Source organism: Grus americana, chromosome 12 (assembly GCF_028858705.1).
Source record: "Grus americana isolate bGruAme1 chromosome 12, bGruAme1.mat, whole genome shotgun sequence".
Taxonomy (NCBI): Eukaryota; Metazoa; Chordata; class Aves; order Gruiformes; family Gruidae; genus Grus; species Grus americana.
The window spans coordinates 1,994,613-2,011,767 of NC_072863.1; the positions used below are offsets into that span (position 1 = coordinate 1,994,613).

At 44.3% G+C, this 17,155-nt stretch overlaps 1 protein-coding gene across 1 annotated transcript; it reads right to left on the reverse strand.

Moving 5' to 3' along the window:
* Nucleotides 1-1,535: 1,535 nt before the first annotated feature.
* On the reverse strand, nt 1,536-12,665 carry ITM2A (integral membrane protein 2A). Its single transcript, XM_054839389.1, has 6 exons — nt 12,282-12,665; nt 8,245-8,376; nt 7,828-8,016; nt 6,351-6,461; nt 5,077-5,227; nt 1,536-2,598 (listed from the first exon to the last, which is right to left on the reverse strand). The coding sequence occupies exons 1-6, from the start codon at nt 12,363-12,365 to the stop codon at nt 2,510-2,512; spliced, it is 756 nt and encodes a 251-aa protein (XP_054695364.1). The 5' UTR covers nt 12,366-12,665; the 3' UTR covers nt 1,536-2,509.
* Nucleotides 12,666-17,155: the final 4,490 nt, after the last annotated feature.

A 17,155-nucleotide genomic window follows, 5' to 3' on the forward strand; every position in this document is an offset into this window, starting at 1 on the left:
GGGCCAGATAATAAGCCTAGCACACCACATGCATCACCGAAACTTCAGCTACTTTCTCCACGTAAGAACACCAAGCAAGCAAGAACAATCTGTTCCTCTGAGTATCCTGGCTTATTGCCTAGAACATCTAATAAGCTCTTAAGGAACTGACTTAATTTCTTTCAAAGTCTTTACCAGACGAAGGTAAGAGAAACTGTTTCAGCCTATCTGGAAGCCTGTCTAGCATTCCTGTTACGTGCCTCAAGGTAACCAGCAGGTTAATGGCTTATATAGCAAGAGCCACATGCTGCACAGTTGCTAGAGGCTGGAAGGAAGAGTTTCTGGGTTTTGTTTTCAATAAAGTCAAACCCCAATGCTGCAAGCAGATGCTTTTTGCTCTCTGCAACTAACACCTTTCCAACCCCTTCCACTCAACACTACCAAAACAAACTAGACAGCCGACCTGCCCTTGTTATCCTCTCTGAGAATCTAGACAAGGAAATCATGATGACAGAAACTTGCCCAAGCACATTGCAAGTGTGTAGCAGAAACTTGTCAGCACAGCTACTTCCCCCAGTAACACACAGCTGTTTCAGTAAAGCATATCTGACTTCCAGTGACAATAATTTGATCTTCCCACAGCATTCTATTCAGTAAAATACATAATTACTCTTCTACACTTACTATTTTAGAACCAAGCAGACGAAACCGCTTGTTTTGGGGCATGTCCTCTGCATCGCATCGCCATATACCTCAGGAGAAGAGCTGTATTGTTTTCCAGGACAGCTCCCTGCTGCCCAGGAGCTGGGCTCTACTCCTTTCCCCTGCAGTTTCGTGAACAGTGACTGAGAGCAGCTACTCCTATCATCACTTCTCACTCCCCACTACTTAGTGCAGAAAGCCTACTTACTGTTTTACTCCCAGCTGTATAATCCGAGTTCCTTTCCAGGAAAGCCAGAAGGGCTTCAATACACGCTTTAGCTCTGAACAACCAGTCACAGAAATCTCACCGCATGGCTCTCATAGTGCAGCAAAGATGAATGCTGAAAGGCGTTACAAGCAGCTGGTCATTAACCCTCCGCTGTCTTGGTGTATTATGATATGCTAAAGACTTCTCATCAACACTGTCATAAATACACAAAGACAAGCATACCTTTCATCACCAGCCTCATCCCACCAATATTCAAAACAGCTGAACTACAGACTGCAGCCTTCCTTCCTATACCACAACTGACAGCTACGGCCCACGCACCAGAACCCTGCTCCACAGACTCGGCTTACAGCACTGATCACTGAGAATTGCCCACAGAGGGATCAAGTCTGAAGCAAGATGTTTCTTCCTCCCCGTTCCCCACGGTTGTTTTGCACCACAAAGCATTTCCACAGCAACAGGAAGAGGAAATTCTGCTTCACAAGCTGAAAGAGAGATAGGGTAAAAGAGGTAAGAGCACTGCATGCTGCCCCAGGTCCATAACCATCACTCCCCCGACACGGGCCATGTCCCAGTGCACTGTGCTCTTGCCTCTGAGCACCATGAAGTCACACAAACACCAAAGTTTTAGAGAAACATTTATTATAGGGTTGCAGAATTTATGCCAATATAAAGCCCCTTAATAAAACTCTCAAGTTCTTCAACTGCAGAATACTAACTCTTATCTTTATACTGCGGCTTTCAAAAAAACCCCGAACAATGCTCTGACCGCAGTAGTAATGCTACTTGCTCATAAAAAGTTGATCTAAAAAGTTTATATAAGCCAGAGTAGTTTAAGTTTACAACTACAGTCACATTCACAAGTGAGCTACACCAGAACAGATTCTTGAAGTAGGAAGTTACAGGATAAATCAATTCATAACCAAAAATACTGACAAGCTTTAAGAGCAACTCTATCTGTATCTAACTAAATACCACAGAACCAAAGGTAGAAGAATTAAATGTAAGCTCAGAGAAGGTTCCAAATATACATACTAATTCAATACAGTAATTGCACAAAAAGAAAGAGGGTAGTGTTAGAGGTTTATGATCACTGAGGTTGGATTTTACATGCTTCACACATGGTAGTTAAAATAAACCTTTAATGATATGCATCAGAAGGTTTTTTAGCCAGGATACGGAGTGCAGAGCTATTCTACAGAACTACACAAGATGTGCAAACCACAGATTATTAATAGTAATCATTCTGTGAAAGTTAAGGTGAACAGAATTGGTTCCAGCCAAGGAATTGGTTAACAGTTTATATATTTTTTTCTGCCATTACCAGATTACACTAAATCAAACCACATTCAACGGATAAACTGATATTAACCTTCTAAAAAACACACACTCAAATTTAAGTTTTACATGAGACAACTAAAAAGTTATATCAAGGATCAAAGAAAGTGAAATGGTGACTCTGTCTTTGAAATACAAGCAATACACAGAAAATGCATAAGGCTTTTGATTATCACTGCACGTTTTAATTTAAGAAGTCAAAGTCTAATGCTCAGACTTCTCAATGAAGGTGTGAACTAGTCACCTTCCATCCAACACCCTTCACTGCTGACAGATCTTTGTTTCAACAACGAAAGAGTTTTCAAAGTGTCTGATTGAATGACAGTTCTCCACTGAACGTTTCTGCAGACCTGGGGATGAGAGAAGATGAGAGCCTAAGTAAAGCAGAGCTATAACCCAGTAGCAAGTATTTACAGGTTTTGTATCATTATGAACAGCAGCAAGGTACAATCATTCAGTACACAGTGTTTCTACAGCCATGAATTCCCACCAGAGCTTGACATCAGTTTCTATCCGATCAGAAAGCCTCCCTCATTTTCAGAATGGTAACAACAGAACAGGGGCTCACATACAACACAGGGACAAGGCAAGCAAGCACTTTTAATCTAGTATCCCACCACCATTTTAGTGACAGAAGAGACAACACTAAACAGATCATTTATGGCAAAGTTTCTCATAGCCTCTCCTAACCACAAAGAAAAGCAAAGCAGATTGAAGTTACAGGGAAAGAGTTGAAAAACCTCAGAAAAGGGTGCAGAAAAAAACCCCTAGCTCTTTAGCAGCACTTCCCTGCACCCAGGATATAACAACACAGAGCACGCTTCTACAGAGCGGTCTTCACCTTGAAGAGAGCCCTGTGAGGATTTGCCACTCAGCTGATGATCTTACTGAAGTTTTTCCTAACACTATTAAAGTGATTTTCTCTATTTTGGGCCATGCCAACATTGGATTGGACCCAGGCAGTTTACCTTTATCAGCTGTGAATCTTTACTAGGAGACAAGAACACAGTAGTACTGCCAAAGAAGCTGCTCAACTAAAGCTCTTAATATACAACAATTAGAAAAGAAAGCTTTATAGCGTGTTTAATAAGCAGAGAATCAGTCAGAATAAGCAAGAGAAGCTATCCATTGAAGCTAGCAGCACTAGCGCTTAAACCAAACCCAGCAGGGCACTGCTTTAGTTTATAAGCACTTAAAAACATAGTCTGTCCTTCAATTCATCTCAATCTAAATGCCATACAAGCTAAGAAGTTTCCAGCAGCTATCTAAGTGGGTACATAATTGAACGGTCAGGATAACCTGCCCTGTTTCTCACGTGCCTTCAGCTACAACTCCAGGGAACTGCTGCAAAACCTGAGGTCAGTTTGATTTAACTGATGAACCCATGAACTCTACAAGATCTGAGAAGTTATGCAGCACCAGCTAAATGAGAAGACTTCTCCGCAGAAGTTACAGGAGTTTATCCATTTTAGTCTAATTATTTGCGTGCGCATGGCCTGTACACAGAAGAAAGGCATGCTAGAAATTTGATCTGGAAGGCAAGACAAGCCTTGTCGCTGAACAGTTTTCTCCTGAGCAGCCATCTTCCATTTGACTACATTTCCCACCCCCCTCTCCAAGGGCAGACAAGGTTAGTTACAGAAACTGTAACTGTACCAAGAAGTATTTTTCATTTGCTAGAATCCTTTTGTGCAAGTATTCTGTAGAAGTCTCTTACTATGCAGCAAAGATGTCAACAACATGCCATAGCAAGATGATTTAAGGAAATATCATAAACGCTCTTTGCAGTATTGTCTGCAGACTACAGTCTTTTGGTCACTGCAGCAGTCAATTTAGACTTGTTCACAAAAGCATCTTCACAATAGCTAAGAGACACATGCCTCTCCCTCCCATAAAAGCAACATTTACTGTTTCTTCATGTGCCCTACACTGTTACTCAGGACCAGTTTTATGCTCCCGCATACAGAGCCTTCCATCTAGTAACAGGATGCAGTCTCTAGCAAATAGCAGATGTGACTCCTGATGTTGCAAGCTGTAACTGGGCTGAGGAAACTCTTGCCTAAGAGCTTGGCAGGAAAACCAGAGCAGAGTGTTTTGACAAACCAAACATTTGCATTCTGAAAGGCTGTAACTGACAAAGAATTAGTTTGCTATGTGTTTGGTGAGAGCAGCAAACTATGAAATGCTCTGAGACCTAACAGCAAACTGAAACTTATAGCATCAGATTCCTGTACTCCAGGCCTCCTTCCAGTACGTCAAACCACTGACACCTCAAATTCAATCATTTTCATGGAATGGCAGGGGGTGGCACGAGGAGATAGGAGCTTCTGAGCTCTGTTTATTGCCTATGAAGTGTTATGCCTCTTTTAGAGAGTAAGTCTGGGATGTCTGATGCTAATTGTTCAATTTTTTTTTTCTTCAGAGCAAGTGAACCAGAAGATAATGCTTTTACTTAGTGTTCCTGTAACCCAGTCTTAGACAGCAACAGTTTAAGCTGCACCTACAGAGACTCACATTATCAGATAGATTATATGAATTTTGGGGCTAAACTAACTTACAATTTCAACCAAAAGATGGAACAGAAATAGGCTAAATCCAAATTTGGTTCTGGCATGTAACCTCCAATTCTTTAACTGAAACTCTCTCTCACCATGTTGGAATGAAATTTCAGGTGCATGCTTGTAAGTCAGGGAAAATACCAGTTTTATGGGTAGTCTCAGCTCACGTTGAACACTCACAGATTTCCCAGTCCAAAAACTCCAAAGGTTTAAGTATTTACCCTTTCCCTACTTGAACAATAGTGTATTTTTTCACTGAAGGGAACTTACCCGTTATCTGGTCTCTGCGCTGAAGTCTGAACGTCTCTTTTCCAACACAGAGTTGGTAGATGAAGATACCCAAATCAGACACGTTATCTATCTCCTCTGTAACCACCATTTCTTCACGGACTAAGTAGGTCTGAGGCAAGTAAGAGCCAGTCTAAAAGAGAAAAAAACCCCTTGAGTTATAGTATTCTGCTAACAATGGGCAAACATCACTACATTTTACTCTCTGCTTTGGAAGGGCTTCAAGCAGTAGATTTCAGCATTCCTTCTTTTTAATACTAAGATATGCTAGTCTCAAACAGCTGCATACCAGAGAAGTTAAAAACTGACAAAGGCTCTTTCAAACAGTTGCAGTTACATCGAAACAAAGCACAGTTAAGCTTAACATTGCTTGCCTCACATGAAGCAAACAAGTAGAACCTGTTCAAGTTTCTTTGTATGCGACAGAAAGTTTGTAGTTAAAAGAGGAGAAACAAATTATTATGAAAGTTTCCATGTTTGAGGCAATATATTTCAAATAAAAAAAAGCAGCGTGACCTACAAAAGTTAAGGCTTTACCACAAGACTGCTATTGAAATGACTTCCTACCCCTTGTGACTAACTCCTAAAAATGGAGGCAGGGAGACACACTTAGCTTGTTTCACTATATTTTTTTGGCTTAATGAAGACAAACTTTAAGCTAGATCAGGTGGCCTCTAACACTAGGTATAGAGGAGTCAATGACTTTTTTGAAAAGTACATTTGACACACGATAGCTCAGTATCACATTTAATTTGGAAGTAGCAGCAAGCTCTATCAACTTGACCCATAAGTCATCTTGGAAAAATACCAGTTTTAGTCACTGAAGAGTCAAAATGCATGCGGTGAACTAACAACTACAGCGCCAGTAAAACAGAAGAACAAGTTCACATTGTTCTTTTCATTAAAGCTCTCATGGGGCAAGTGAGCTTTCCGGTAGTAACTTTCAGGTTTAGGCTTTCAATGATATTTGGAGCTTTATCAAATTCCTTTATAATAGCAAAATTTAACCTTATTTGCTGGTTGCTTTCAGCTTTCATAAAGCTAGGTATTAATAAGAGCATTAAGCATGAATCTACTCAACATAATATACACTGACAGCTGGCCTTAACTTCAGCACAGTGACTGAGCCGGGGGGATTATGTACTTTGATGGCAAGAGGACTGTTCTAGCAAGAGACTGTAGTTCAGGAGCAACACCCAGCATTCTTATCAAAAGCTATCTTGTCAGCATAACTTAATAGTAAAGTTTCCACGTACCGCCAGCTTTGCGAAGAGATCCATCAAGTTTCTCGGCGGCATAACTATGGATGTGTTCAGTGGAATCACATAGCAGTTACCCAGTTGCAAGTCAAGATACGCCGTCAAAAGCTATTTTGAAAACAAGTTTTCAATTAAGCATGGCATTTGATTATTAGAACACAGTTCTACAAGGACTAAGAAGAAAACTCAAAAATCTGGAGATCATGCCCAGCTAGTACCAAAGCAATGCATTCAGGAACTGTCTAGTATAAGAAGTTTAGCTAACAATTGGTTATAGCTATGGTTTACAGCAGAACTTCTGTACAGAAGTGAGAGTCAACTATAAAAGCTGTTTCTATCATAATTCTAAATGACTACAGTTTGTATTAATGCAGAGAAAGTATTTGGGAGCAAGCCCTCCTAACTGAGGAAGTCCAATTAAGCATAGCACAAACAAGAGGTATGCAACTGCTGATAAGCAATCGTTGCCTGTAAATGGTTCTTCAGAAAAAGGTATTAGTCTCTAGAAAGTCACATCAGCATTACCACTGAGTGCAAGAACTGCAGAAACTAAAATTATCAACATAGCTACTCATTTTATTATGAATTCACATAGCACTTAACCAGAATCAACTGAAGTTCTTAAGTTGCCCAAATCCTTGAAGTTATAGCCAAGATTCTGTCAAGAATAAAGTAAATAGAATAAAAGCTGCAAAAACAGGCAGCACAGCTTGGCTGTGCAGCATTCCGTGCTACTGTTAAAGGCAGCATGTACAGAGGTCAGTTCTAGTGTCTTCACCATCATCGTATCCGTATTGCCAAGGTTTGATTTACAACCAACCTACAAGAGCTTTCACAGTTAAGGATAACTTAGTACTATCAATGCAACTTTAATAAAAAAGTCAAATTAAAACCATCCTCTCATCTTTGCTGTAGAGAAACTATATGCAACTAACACAACATTTTCAAGTTCTAGGTTTCAGCCACCTGAAGTGATTTTTAAACACACTTATCCAAGGCACATGCTTGTTTGGAATTCCACATTTTGCTGTAACACAGCCTGGCAGAATCTTAGACCAAATCCTCAGTTTCCCTGTTTCTTACCTCACATTTCAATCCTACCCTTATTTACATAAGATTCTTAACCAAATAGCAAGTGTCACTTCCAGACATCTTACGGGCAACAGAATTTAAAGATGCATAGCACCAAGATGCATTGTTCTGAGAAACAATCCAGTTAGAGGAGTTCATACCCACCGTGACTCCAACACTCTTGTAACTTCTGCAAGGGAGGAGGAGTGTTAAGTCTACTATTACAGAGTTAAGAGTCAGATTTCCAACACTTAAACCCATCCCCAAAGGGAAGCTCGCATCGACAGTAAGCTTTAAATGTCTCAAGAATGGAAACCTTGAAGCTGTTACAATCACCATCTGCTCCACAGTTTCCCAGTGAGCAACAAGACGAGCAATTTCTTATCGCTTCACATATACTCACCCTATCAAAGTCATGAACAATCGCTGCTGGATCACTGTCCGAGAACTTTGGAACAGGCACGTCAATGATGGCTATGTTATCATCTTCTCGAATGTCAGCTTCTTCAGCAATAGGGAGGAAATAAGGTTCTACTGCACGATCACGATTTTCATTTTCAAAGTAGCACATTTCACCACGGTACACCTTATGCTAAAAGTAAGAGCAAGGCTAATTATTTTTACAGCAAATGGTGCTTTAAAACTGTATTTCTAACACGCTATGATAAAGTGCAGGTCTGTCACACCAGCAGCTTTTATAAGGGGCATAGCAGCCTTCATGTCCCAGTTATTGAAGGTTTTCTATTATAGTGATAATTCATTTATAGTTACACTTTTTCTAATTCAGGGATGCTTAAAGAAAAAAGAACTTTCACATTACCTTAGGCATGAAGTACTTGTAGATGCAGGCTCCACCAACAACAACTCCTGCCAAGATGAACGCTAGACCCAGCAGAGTCAACAGACATCTTCCAGATGAGTTTTCACCTCCGTGTGTGGCAACTTCTGGATCCTTTAAATAAAAAGGGATGAGAACTTAGAACGCATAGCCACTCAGAATTTAAAGTTGTTACCTACTGCTTCACTTTGACCTACCATCTTCTACTTCTTCTAAGTGCGCAGCGAGAGTTGTTAAGTCAAGCATCATATAGTAAGAAAACACTTACATGAAATACTACTGCGTGATATCAAGATCAGTTTTCGAACAGCACTGAAAGGAGGTAGCTTCTTAGTCAGAGGATGCTTTCTAGACAAATCTTTACCCAGAAACTATTTGAGGTGTAAGAAATTTAAATAACTGTAACAAAAGATACAGTGCTGCATCCACAATATAGCACAAGGAAAGCAAGATTTGTAGAGTAAGGTCATTTTAAGGTACACAGTGTTTTCAGGCCTCTTCCCAACAGCTAGTTTCCTATCCTCCTCTTGCTATCACACAGAATAAGATAACATTACTTTTCCTTACAAAGCTAGACTAACAGAAGAAGCTGAGATGCAACTTTGTCTATCAGCTGGGGAACATCTGACACTTGAGTCAAAGACTCAGGTTTTTGAACTTGTAATATGCACAAGTGAAGTCCACTATGAAAAAGAGCCACTCGTCAGCTTACATTCCACTTCAAATTACACCAAATAAAACAAGTCCCTGTAGCACATCCTACCTTGCAGCCTCAAAATACTTTCTTCCACCCAAGTCCCATGGCATAACATGTTGATGAGTTGTGTAATACTGACCACAAAGTTAGTGGTAGTGTCTGAGTGGCAAATGTAACACTCAGGAGGTCTTTCAACGCCTTGCTAGACTTCCAGGTGAAGCGCTCACACAAGCTAAGTTGAGAGAACAACAAAAGTACTGTCAAATACTAAATAATCAGAAGAGACATTCCCTTTGGCCAAACACACACTGGGTTTGGGTCTTTCAAAAAAAAACAAAAAAACAAACAAACAACCACCAAACCAAAAAAACAAAACACTAAAACCCAAACTAAAAAAAAAAAAAAAAACAAACCACAACACAAAACCAAAACTAAACAAACTCCAAATGTTTAGATAATCTATATATTTGGTCAAATATGGCCCTTTAATAATTCACAACTCCAATATTTAGCGGCTCACTTTCAAGACCTGCTCTTTGTGCTGGTCAGGAAGAAAAGTTGGATCTCACAGCAAACAATCTTTCTTTCATGTTGTTCCTAGAGTCAGTAGCTAGTTAGCACAGCAGCTTCCACAGCCTTTTTTCATCTGGGTCTCACTATCTGAACTCCCATAGAGAGCAATATATTTAAGTGACCTGTGAACACTACAAGCCCCAGTATTACTGCAAAGGCTGCACATATTTCCATGCTCAGCAAGATACAGCAGTGTAAAAAGTCGAACACATCAGCTATGCAAGTACTGAAACAAAAAACCAAGCTGTTTTGTGAAAGTCAATACTCCTACATTCCACTCTTGCATCCTCCAAAGAGAAAAATGTTGGTTCAGCAAAACATAAGCCACTACAGTTGGCTAGTTAAGCATTTGTAAAAAAAAAAAAAACAATAAAAACACCCCAAAAACCAAACCCAGACCTAGTTTCCAGTCAGAATTATGCCCCATTTATATGCCATTACATGAAAACCACCTTTCAGAGTTAACTAGCTCTTAAGATCAAGACTAATTCTGTTCTCTTCATATTCCACCACCTTCATCTACACCTTTCAGTAACTTACTCATCTAGCCTATCATTACTTGAACACAACAGTCTGCAGCAGGTTTTGGTACCACAGCCAACCCTAGTGCTTGGATGATGTCGACATGTAATTAGCTACACTTGCACACTACATGTATTTCAAACAAAGCAAAGGTATTTATCATACTAAGAAGCAATGTAGGCAGCCTGAATCTGAGAAGAAAGAGTTGGTAAGAGAACACAATACCAAGACTTCGCTCCAGTAGGTTACAAAGCCTCTGCTCAAAAATAATAAGTCATAAAAAACCTGCAAAGAAAATATGGTTCTAAGCTGTGCAGTAACAAGCAAAGCAAACGAGGAGTAACAGAGGAGAAAAATCACTTGTGTTAACATCTGCGGCTAGCTCAAAAGACACTGTTGACACAGCTCCAAAGAATCTGCAGGGAGAGTATTCTGCAAGCTCAAGTGTTTTGTGCACATATTCTAGGGGACTTTTATTGTGCTGCTTCAGCCAATATTAGCCATTAAGCTTGTTTGCTCTGCACAAATATTCCAGCAAAAGGAGACATTAACAAGCACTAGAACAAGTTTGTCTTGGAGTAAAGTTGTGAACTTGATGTCTATGTGCAACTTGAAGCCCTGAAGTCTCAGTGAAGAGCTGTTAAAACCCCATGTACACATGCGCAAACAGAGAATATTGTGACAGATACAACAAAACAGCACGAGTAGCTTCTAAATTGAGAAGAGAAGAAAGGGTGTAAGTGTATATTAGAACTATTATGCTCAGAACTTGCATGGTAAAGGACCAGTAAAAATATGTATAACAAATTGCCTTAGGAGTAGCTGAGGAGTTTGTCCTATGAGAAACTAGCCAGAATAATGACATTTTCAAAATTTAAATTAGTCCTCCACCTACACTGTTTCCCTACCTTCCCCCTCTCCTCTTGAACTAGTAATTCAGTGCTACTGTATTAACGCTGCACACACAACTCCTACAGGTGACTGAGCAATAACACCACTCTGCATCCCTTCCCCTTTTAAAGGGAGGCTATTTCAGGACAGGCAGAGGCTCTGCAGGCTGAAAGGAAAGCTGTTTACAGCTTAGGGGAAGACACTAGAGTCCAAGTCCACAGATTTTGGTGGTTTTTTGGAGGGTTTGTTCTTAAGTCTTCTTACTCCCTGATTACAAATAAACTCAGCCCATCCCATATTCCTCCTCCAGAGCTACTGATTTATTTACCTAGACGCTGATCATCTTCATCTGACTGAAAACATCAGTGGCCAAGCAAGACATCTTCAAAATAAAGTCTCTCACAGATTTGGAAAGTTCAATTCAAGACAGAGACACGGCAACTCGTTAGGAAGGAAAAGCCAACCACAGAGCACTTCCCTGGGTTTCTATTTAAAACCCTTTATGGCAGGTTTCTTAATTTAAGCGAGACATACCAGAAGGCCAGGCACCTCACCACAGCGCCGCTCTCCAACTCGCTGCCTACGAGGGTGTCAGAGCAGCAGCGAGCAGAGGACGAGCCCTAACCCACTTTGTTTGCTCGGAAGACGCAAACCAGCTCTTTCCTGGAGGGGGACCGGGCTTCCACCTTGCATTTGCCCGGCGCCCTTCCCCGGGCCGGCGGCGGCACCGGGACGGAGCCGAGCCCCGGAGCTCGCCAGCGCGCAGGACTCACACGCCTGCGAGCTCCCGAGGTTTAAAACCCCGTCAGGAAACGCGGCCCTGGCACAGGCCCAGCTGCGAGATAAACAGCCAGGCCTGCCCGCTGCGTGCGGGCCCGAAGCTGCCCCGGGTATGTCACGGCAGCCTCGCTGCTCGGCACCGCCCGGGGCCTCCCGAGCGGCAGCCGGGCTGGGAAAACGGCTGTGGTGAGGGAACCGCAAACCGCTGCGGCCGCGCGGCGCGCTCGAGCCCTCTCAGACCCGCACCGCCCGGCGGGCGCCCGGCAGCCCCTCACGGCGACGGCGGCGGCCCTGAGGGGAGCGGCGCCCCCCTCACCGCCCGGAGCAGACCGCAGAGCGGCCGCCCCCACGCCGAAAGGCTGCCCCAGCGCCGGGAGGGCCGAAGGGAGCGGTGGGGTGACCGCCGGAGGCTCCGCGGGCTGGCGGCTGCCCTCCCCCGGCCCGCAGCCGCTGCGAGAAGATGGCGGCGGCTCCCACCTCCTCCTGCCCCCCCACCCCCTCTCGGCCCCGCTCCTCCCGCCGCGACCCGGCGGCGCGGAGACCCCGCTCCCCGCACCTTATCGGCCACCAGCGCCTCGGCCGCCTCCTTCTTCGGCTCGTCCTTCTGGGCGAAGGGAGAGTTAAAGGCGATCTTCACCATGACGCCGCTACTGCGCACCACCGCCTCCTCGCTGAAGAGCCTCCGGGCGGCGGGGCGGGGCTGGCTGAGATGGCCACGCCCCGCGCGGGGCGGACCGTCGCCAAGCACCGCCCCCCGGTGAGGGAGAGAGGCGCGCCCCCTGCAGGCCGGGCGCCTCACACCGGCTCGTCCCCGCGGGGGCGGCTGCGGCCGCGGAAGCGGGAGCGGGGGAGGGGGCGGGAGCGGCCCCGCCGCACCGAGCCCGGGGAACGGCAAACCCAGGGGCGCTCCCGGGGCTGGGAAGTTGAGCACAACGTTGGCAGGCTGCCGCTGTCCCTTCTCAGCCCTACAAACTTCCTACTTCCCCTCAGAAAGTGACGATGAATTAGAAATGTGGGCAGAGACGTGCCATAAACTCCTTGAGGGTGACCGAAACTCCCTTCTCTCTTCGTGTCTGTGTGTGGGATGGCAGCCTGCCGGAGATGACCGGGCCCTTTGAGCCGTCGGCTGTGTGATCGGCCACAGAACGCTGCCACCGCCTGCCCACGCTGCCGAGGCCGAGCCCGCCATGCCGGCCCCTCACGCAGGCCTGGCCGGAGCAGCCTTCGTTCTCGTGGAGCTTTCTAGAAACACCACGTCTCTGCCCCTTTGGGGGGTTATGCAGCTCCATGGCTGGACAGGGAGCTTCACAGGCAAGGGCAGGGAGCAAACTCCTCCATTAAACAGTCTGCATCCTAAAACCAGCCTGAAGTCTGGGGGAGGCTGACTGCGGTGTGGGGAGGCCGAGGCGGCGAGGGACGGCGGGAGCCGGCGGCACGGCACGTTTCCGGAGCCTGCCTCCACATCTGGCACTCTCTTCCCTTATAGCTTTGTGTGCTATTCGTGCAGACAACCATACACGCTGCTCGTACTCCGTATTTGACGCTGGGAGCGCGTCGCTGGTGAAGAGGAAGCGCCTGGGCCACATTCAGCATGGCACAGGGATGGGGATATTTTTAGCCAAGCTACCTCCCTTCTCTTGTGAAATACAGCCTAAGGGATCTTTAACAGCCCAGCAGACGGAGCAGGCATCACCATTCATTTAATGTCTCCAAAGAGGGAGAATTAAAAAAAGCTTCATGTGTTAGACTATCTGAAACCATCTTCTCCTTCATATGGATGAAAGTCTGTGTCCGTCGCCCTGGAATTTGACTTTACGGCTCTAGAAAGAAATCTGGTTTGAATCTGGTGTCTACACCATTGAACTCTTCCTCACAGACAGCTGTAATTAAACAGAACTGAACACTATGCAAATATTGGAATAAGTAATTCTTCTCAGTGTAAACAAAATGCAGCGTGTATTCCAGCACTCAAAGCATGTTCCTGTTATTCTACAGATGCAATACCGCTGCTACTTCCTTTCAAGATCATAGGTTTGATATTACTCCCTTTCATGTTAATAAGAATTTTGACTTTGACTTCAGTCAGAGAAGAACAAAGTCTTTCGTGTCTATTTAACCTGACTTTGTCTAGTAACAGAAAACACTTTTACCTCATTTTACCAAGGAACCAGCGAAAAATTAATTTTCATACTTCCTAGCTTTAGCAAGTTAGGAATAAGTTAAGCCATACTCTCATAGTATAATTACTTTGTGCTTAAAAAAAATCACTTCATCTTCCAATTACCCAACACCTTTGCTTGAGAAATAAAACCGAAATAGACCCTTGCTATTTATCCAGACTTGCTATTTATCCATACATCAAGGCTTGCTCACTGTCTTATGTTCTGTGATCTGTTGCAAGGGATGGACACGCCTTGAAATACTGTGCTCTAAAAAAATTTTAAAAAAACGAAAGTTTTTTTGATGTTTATCTGCACTCGTTGAATTTGCAAAACTGGAGCTCTCATAAGATTTGCTGTGATTTTTTTTTTTTTGGTGCATTTCTGTTAGTAGCATCTGTGACAATCATTAATCTTAACATGTTCAAATCTCTATGAGTGACTCCACCACGTCACCTGTAAAATGCTTTTGCATCGGCCTCTTCCTACTGGCCCAGTTTTCCTTCAGATTTCTTAGGCTGCAGTTTAGGCCTGGCAGCCCCAAGACATCTAAACAAGGAATATCACTTATTCTTCTGAATTCCATAATATTTCTGATTATTCTTTCTACTAAAATACCCTTGGTTTAATTTACTGGTATTTATTCTGAGATCATCTTTAGCGCCTTGAAAGGCAAGAGATTATCCCCTTATCCTTTTAATCCTTCTGGTGTTTGTAAAGTTAAAGGTACACTGCTTAAAAATTTAAGGAATATACGGACTAGATTGCCTTAGAGCCCGGAGGAATTTGGCCCAAAGAAGGGTGAACTGGCGTGCCATAGCGGCTGTGGTTCTGTTACCTCCAAGCTTACTCACAGAGAGCAGTGAACTGTATTTCTTAAAAGTGACATTAAACACCGACACATCACAAGTGATGATGTGAGTAGCCCAGACATCCTAAGAATATTAAAGAACAAGATTCATAAGGCGAGGTGGTATCGTTTATTGGACCAGTCACTGGTTCGGCAGATAATGCCGCTTGAAGCATCTTTTTGAGCAATCCTGCATAGCACTAAAACTAATTTTTACTGCGTAGGAATTTTTTAACTAGTCTAATGTACTTTTTACAACACTCAAACTTGAAACTATGTTCTCCTTTATTCTGTCTCCTCCTCTTGTATATGCCAGGAGAATACTTCCTTACCTTTTGGGAACAATATGAAAATATATCTGTCCTAGTTTGTAAAGTATTCTCAGATTTTGAGGTAGAAGGTGCTGCGTAAGTGCAAAATCTTCAGTTGCGTATATTGTTCTAGTGCAAGCAAAACTCTGATCAGGAGGGCTACAGCCTGGCGAGACATATAAGCGCACACTTTACATTTCAGGGGCCACTCGCAGCTTGATGTTAAGCACGTGGTTACGTTTTTTGTTAGCCCCGAATGTATGTCGTTAAGGACCGAAACGCGTGCTCGCGTAGCGTGAGCTTCGTGCTCTCACTGCGCGTGTCAGAGGTTCGCAGGCAACCAGGGCTGTCCCCTACGCGGGGCGTTACACGTGCACGGAGCAGTGCAGGGGTGAGCCCCAGCCCAGATTCGAGGTAGCACGTGTCAAGAAACAATCGTTAATACATGTAATTAATAATAGTTTTAAATATAGACTATATCAATTGAATTCTTTTATGAGTAATATAATTACTGAAAGGAGGACAGCAAAAGGTAAACAATGAGTACGTCAGGTAGGACTGTTAGCGATGAAAGAGAAACTACAAACTTTCTCCTTTACAAAAGGAGACCTCTTCCAAGTTTGACGTCTTATGTTTATCCAGATGTCTGAAGTTCTACTTTTTGCCTCCAGTCCTTTTCCGACTCTCTCGCTAAGAATTCCTCCTCCGTCGCGTTTTCCCTCGCTCTCTAGCTCTGATGTTCACCGTCTCCCTCCTCCAGTCAGTCCCCCCGGGACCTCTTTTGCATTTCTACCTCACCGTTGTTTATAAAGCTGTTTATAAGGAATCTCTCTCTATTTCAGACTACGAAAGTGTCGTGCTGAGAGCTGCCAATAAAACCTTTGTGGGTTGGGATGAATTTGGTCCCTTGACTGAGGATCTCTCGTTCTGGCCAGCAGTTGCTGTGTTTGCTCCACTGACTTCCCTCACTGCCTGGCGTGCTTTTCTTCACTGCAGCAGTATTAGATTAATATCTGTGGCAAGGAAAGCGTCCATTACTCACTCCTACTGATTGTTACAAAATACTATGACAGGAATATTATTTAAATGAAAAATAGCCTATTTACATTCAGGGGAAAGTCATGAGTCCTTTTTCTCTGCAGCGACGAGCTGTGGAAGTGCTGAGCAGAAAAGCGAGCCTGAAGGAGACAGAGACGAAGAGGAGATGGCCGATTAAGCAACGATGTCAGGAGCGCATCCTCTGCCGGCTGTGCCTGGGCCGATGCTGAAGGGGACTCGCTGCCCACACAGAACAGAATTCCACAAGAAATTCCAGTCCTCCAGAAAATCTGCCGAGCAAGCAGCACGCCCAGAGCGATCAGCAACCCCAAACGATTTAAGGGCCAAATTCGCCTCCGGGGTAACTGCAGTGAGGCAAGCGGAATTACACCAGAGATATTTTAGGAACCCAGAGCCTTGGCAGGTCTGAAAAAGCATCGCTAAACACTACTGTTAGAGGAAACACAATAAACACTCAAAGCTCAAACTATCTGCTGCTGTACTGACAAAATACACATTTTTGGACAGAGATTGTTTACCTTGGCATTGAGGGGTGTCATCCCGGGTTCCCCCTTTTCCCTTTCAGGCACACTTTCCCCCAAAACCGCCCTCGGGGACGGCACGCCCCAGCGATTCTCCCTCTGGCAGCGTTGGGCCGGCTGAGGCTCAGACGGTTCCGCTGCTCGGCGGCACCATGCTGCGAGTTCTCCCGCCTGGGGCTGCTGTAGGTGAGGACCCCCGTCCCCGCGAGAACCACAGGCTGATGAGGGGCTGTCACTTGTCAGACACCCTAAATGGGAAAGCGCGGGGGTTAACCCCACCCCTCCATCCCTGGCATTTTCTCTGGGTCCTAATCTCTGGGGCAGAGCCCACACCTACACCCCGGACTCAGCAGGCATTGCTGCAACGGCCGCCCTCTTCTCAACAGCAGGAAAACAACCCGGTGTTGACCATGCCTGTCACCACGGTCGTCGTTTAAACTTGGTTTAATGACGAGCGTGGACAGGGGCACATCTAGTTTGGCTATGCTGTCCCAAATTCTGCTGAACTCGGCACGAGCTTGCCTTCAGAC

What these genes read in the sequence shown, in the direction of transcription:
- ITM2A (XM_054839389.1), bottom strand. Translation starts at nt 12,365, where the DNA reads ATGGTGAAGATCGCCTTTAACTCTCCCTTCGCCCAGAAGGACGAGCCG. An exon ending in ACAAGTACTTCATGCCTAAG is followed by an intron (nt 8,017 to 8,244) that starts GTAATGTGAAAG and finishes TCTTACTTTTAG; the next exon opens with CATAAGGTGTACCGTGGTGA. An exon ending in TTGTTCATGACTTTGATAGG is followed by an intron (nt 6,462 to 7,827) that starts GTGAGTATATGT and finishes TTTTCAAAATAG; the next exon opens with CTTTTGACGGCGTATCTTGA.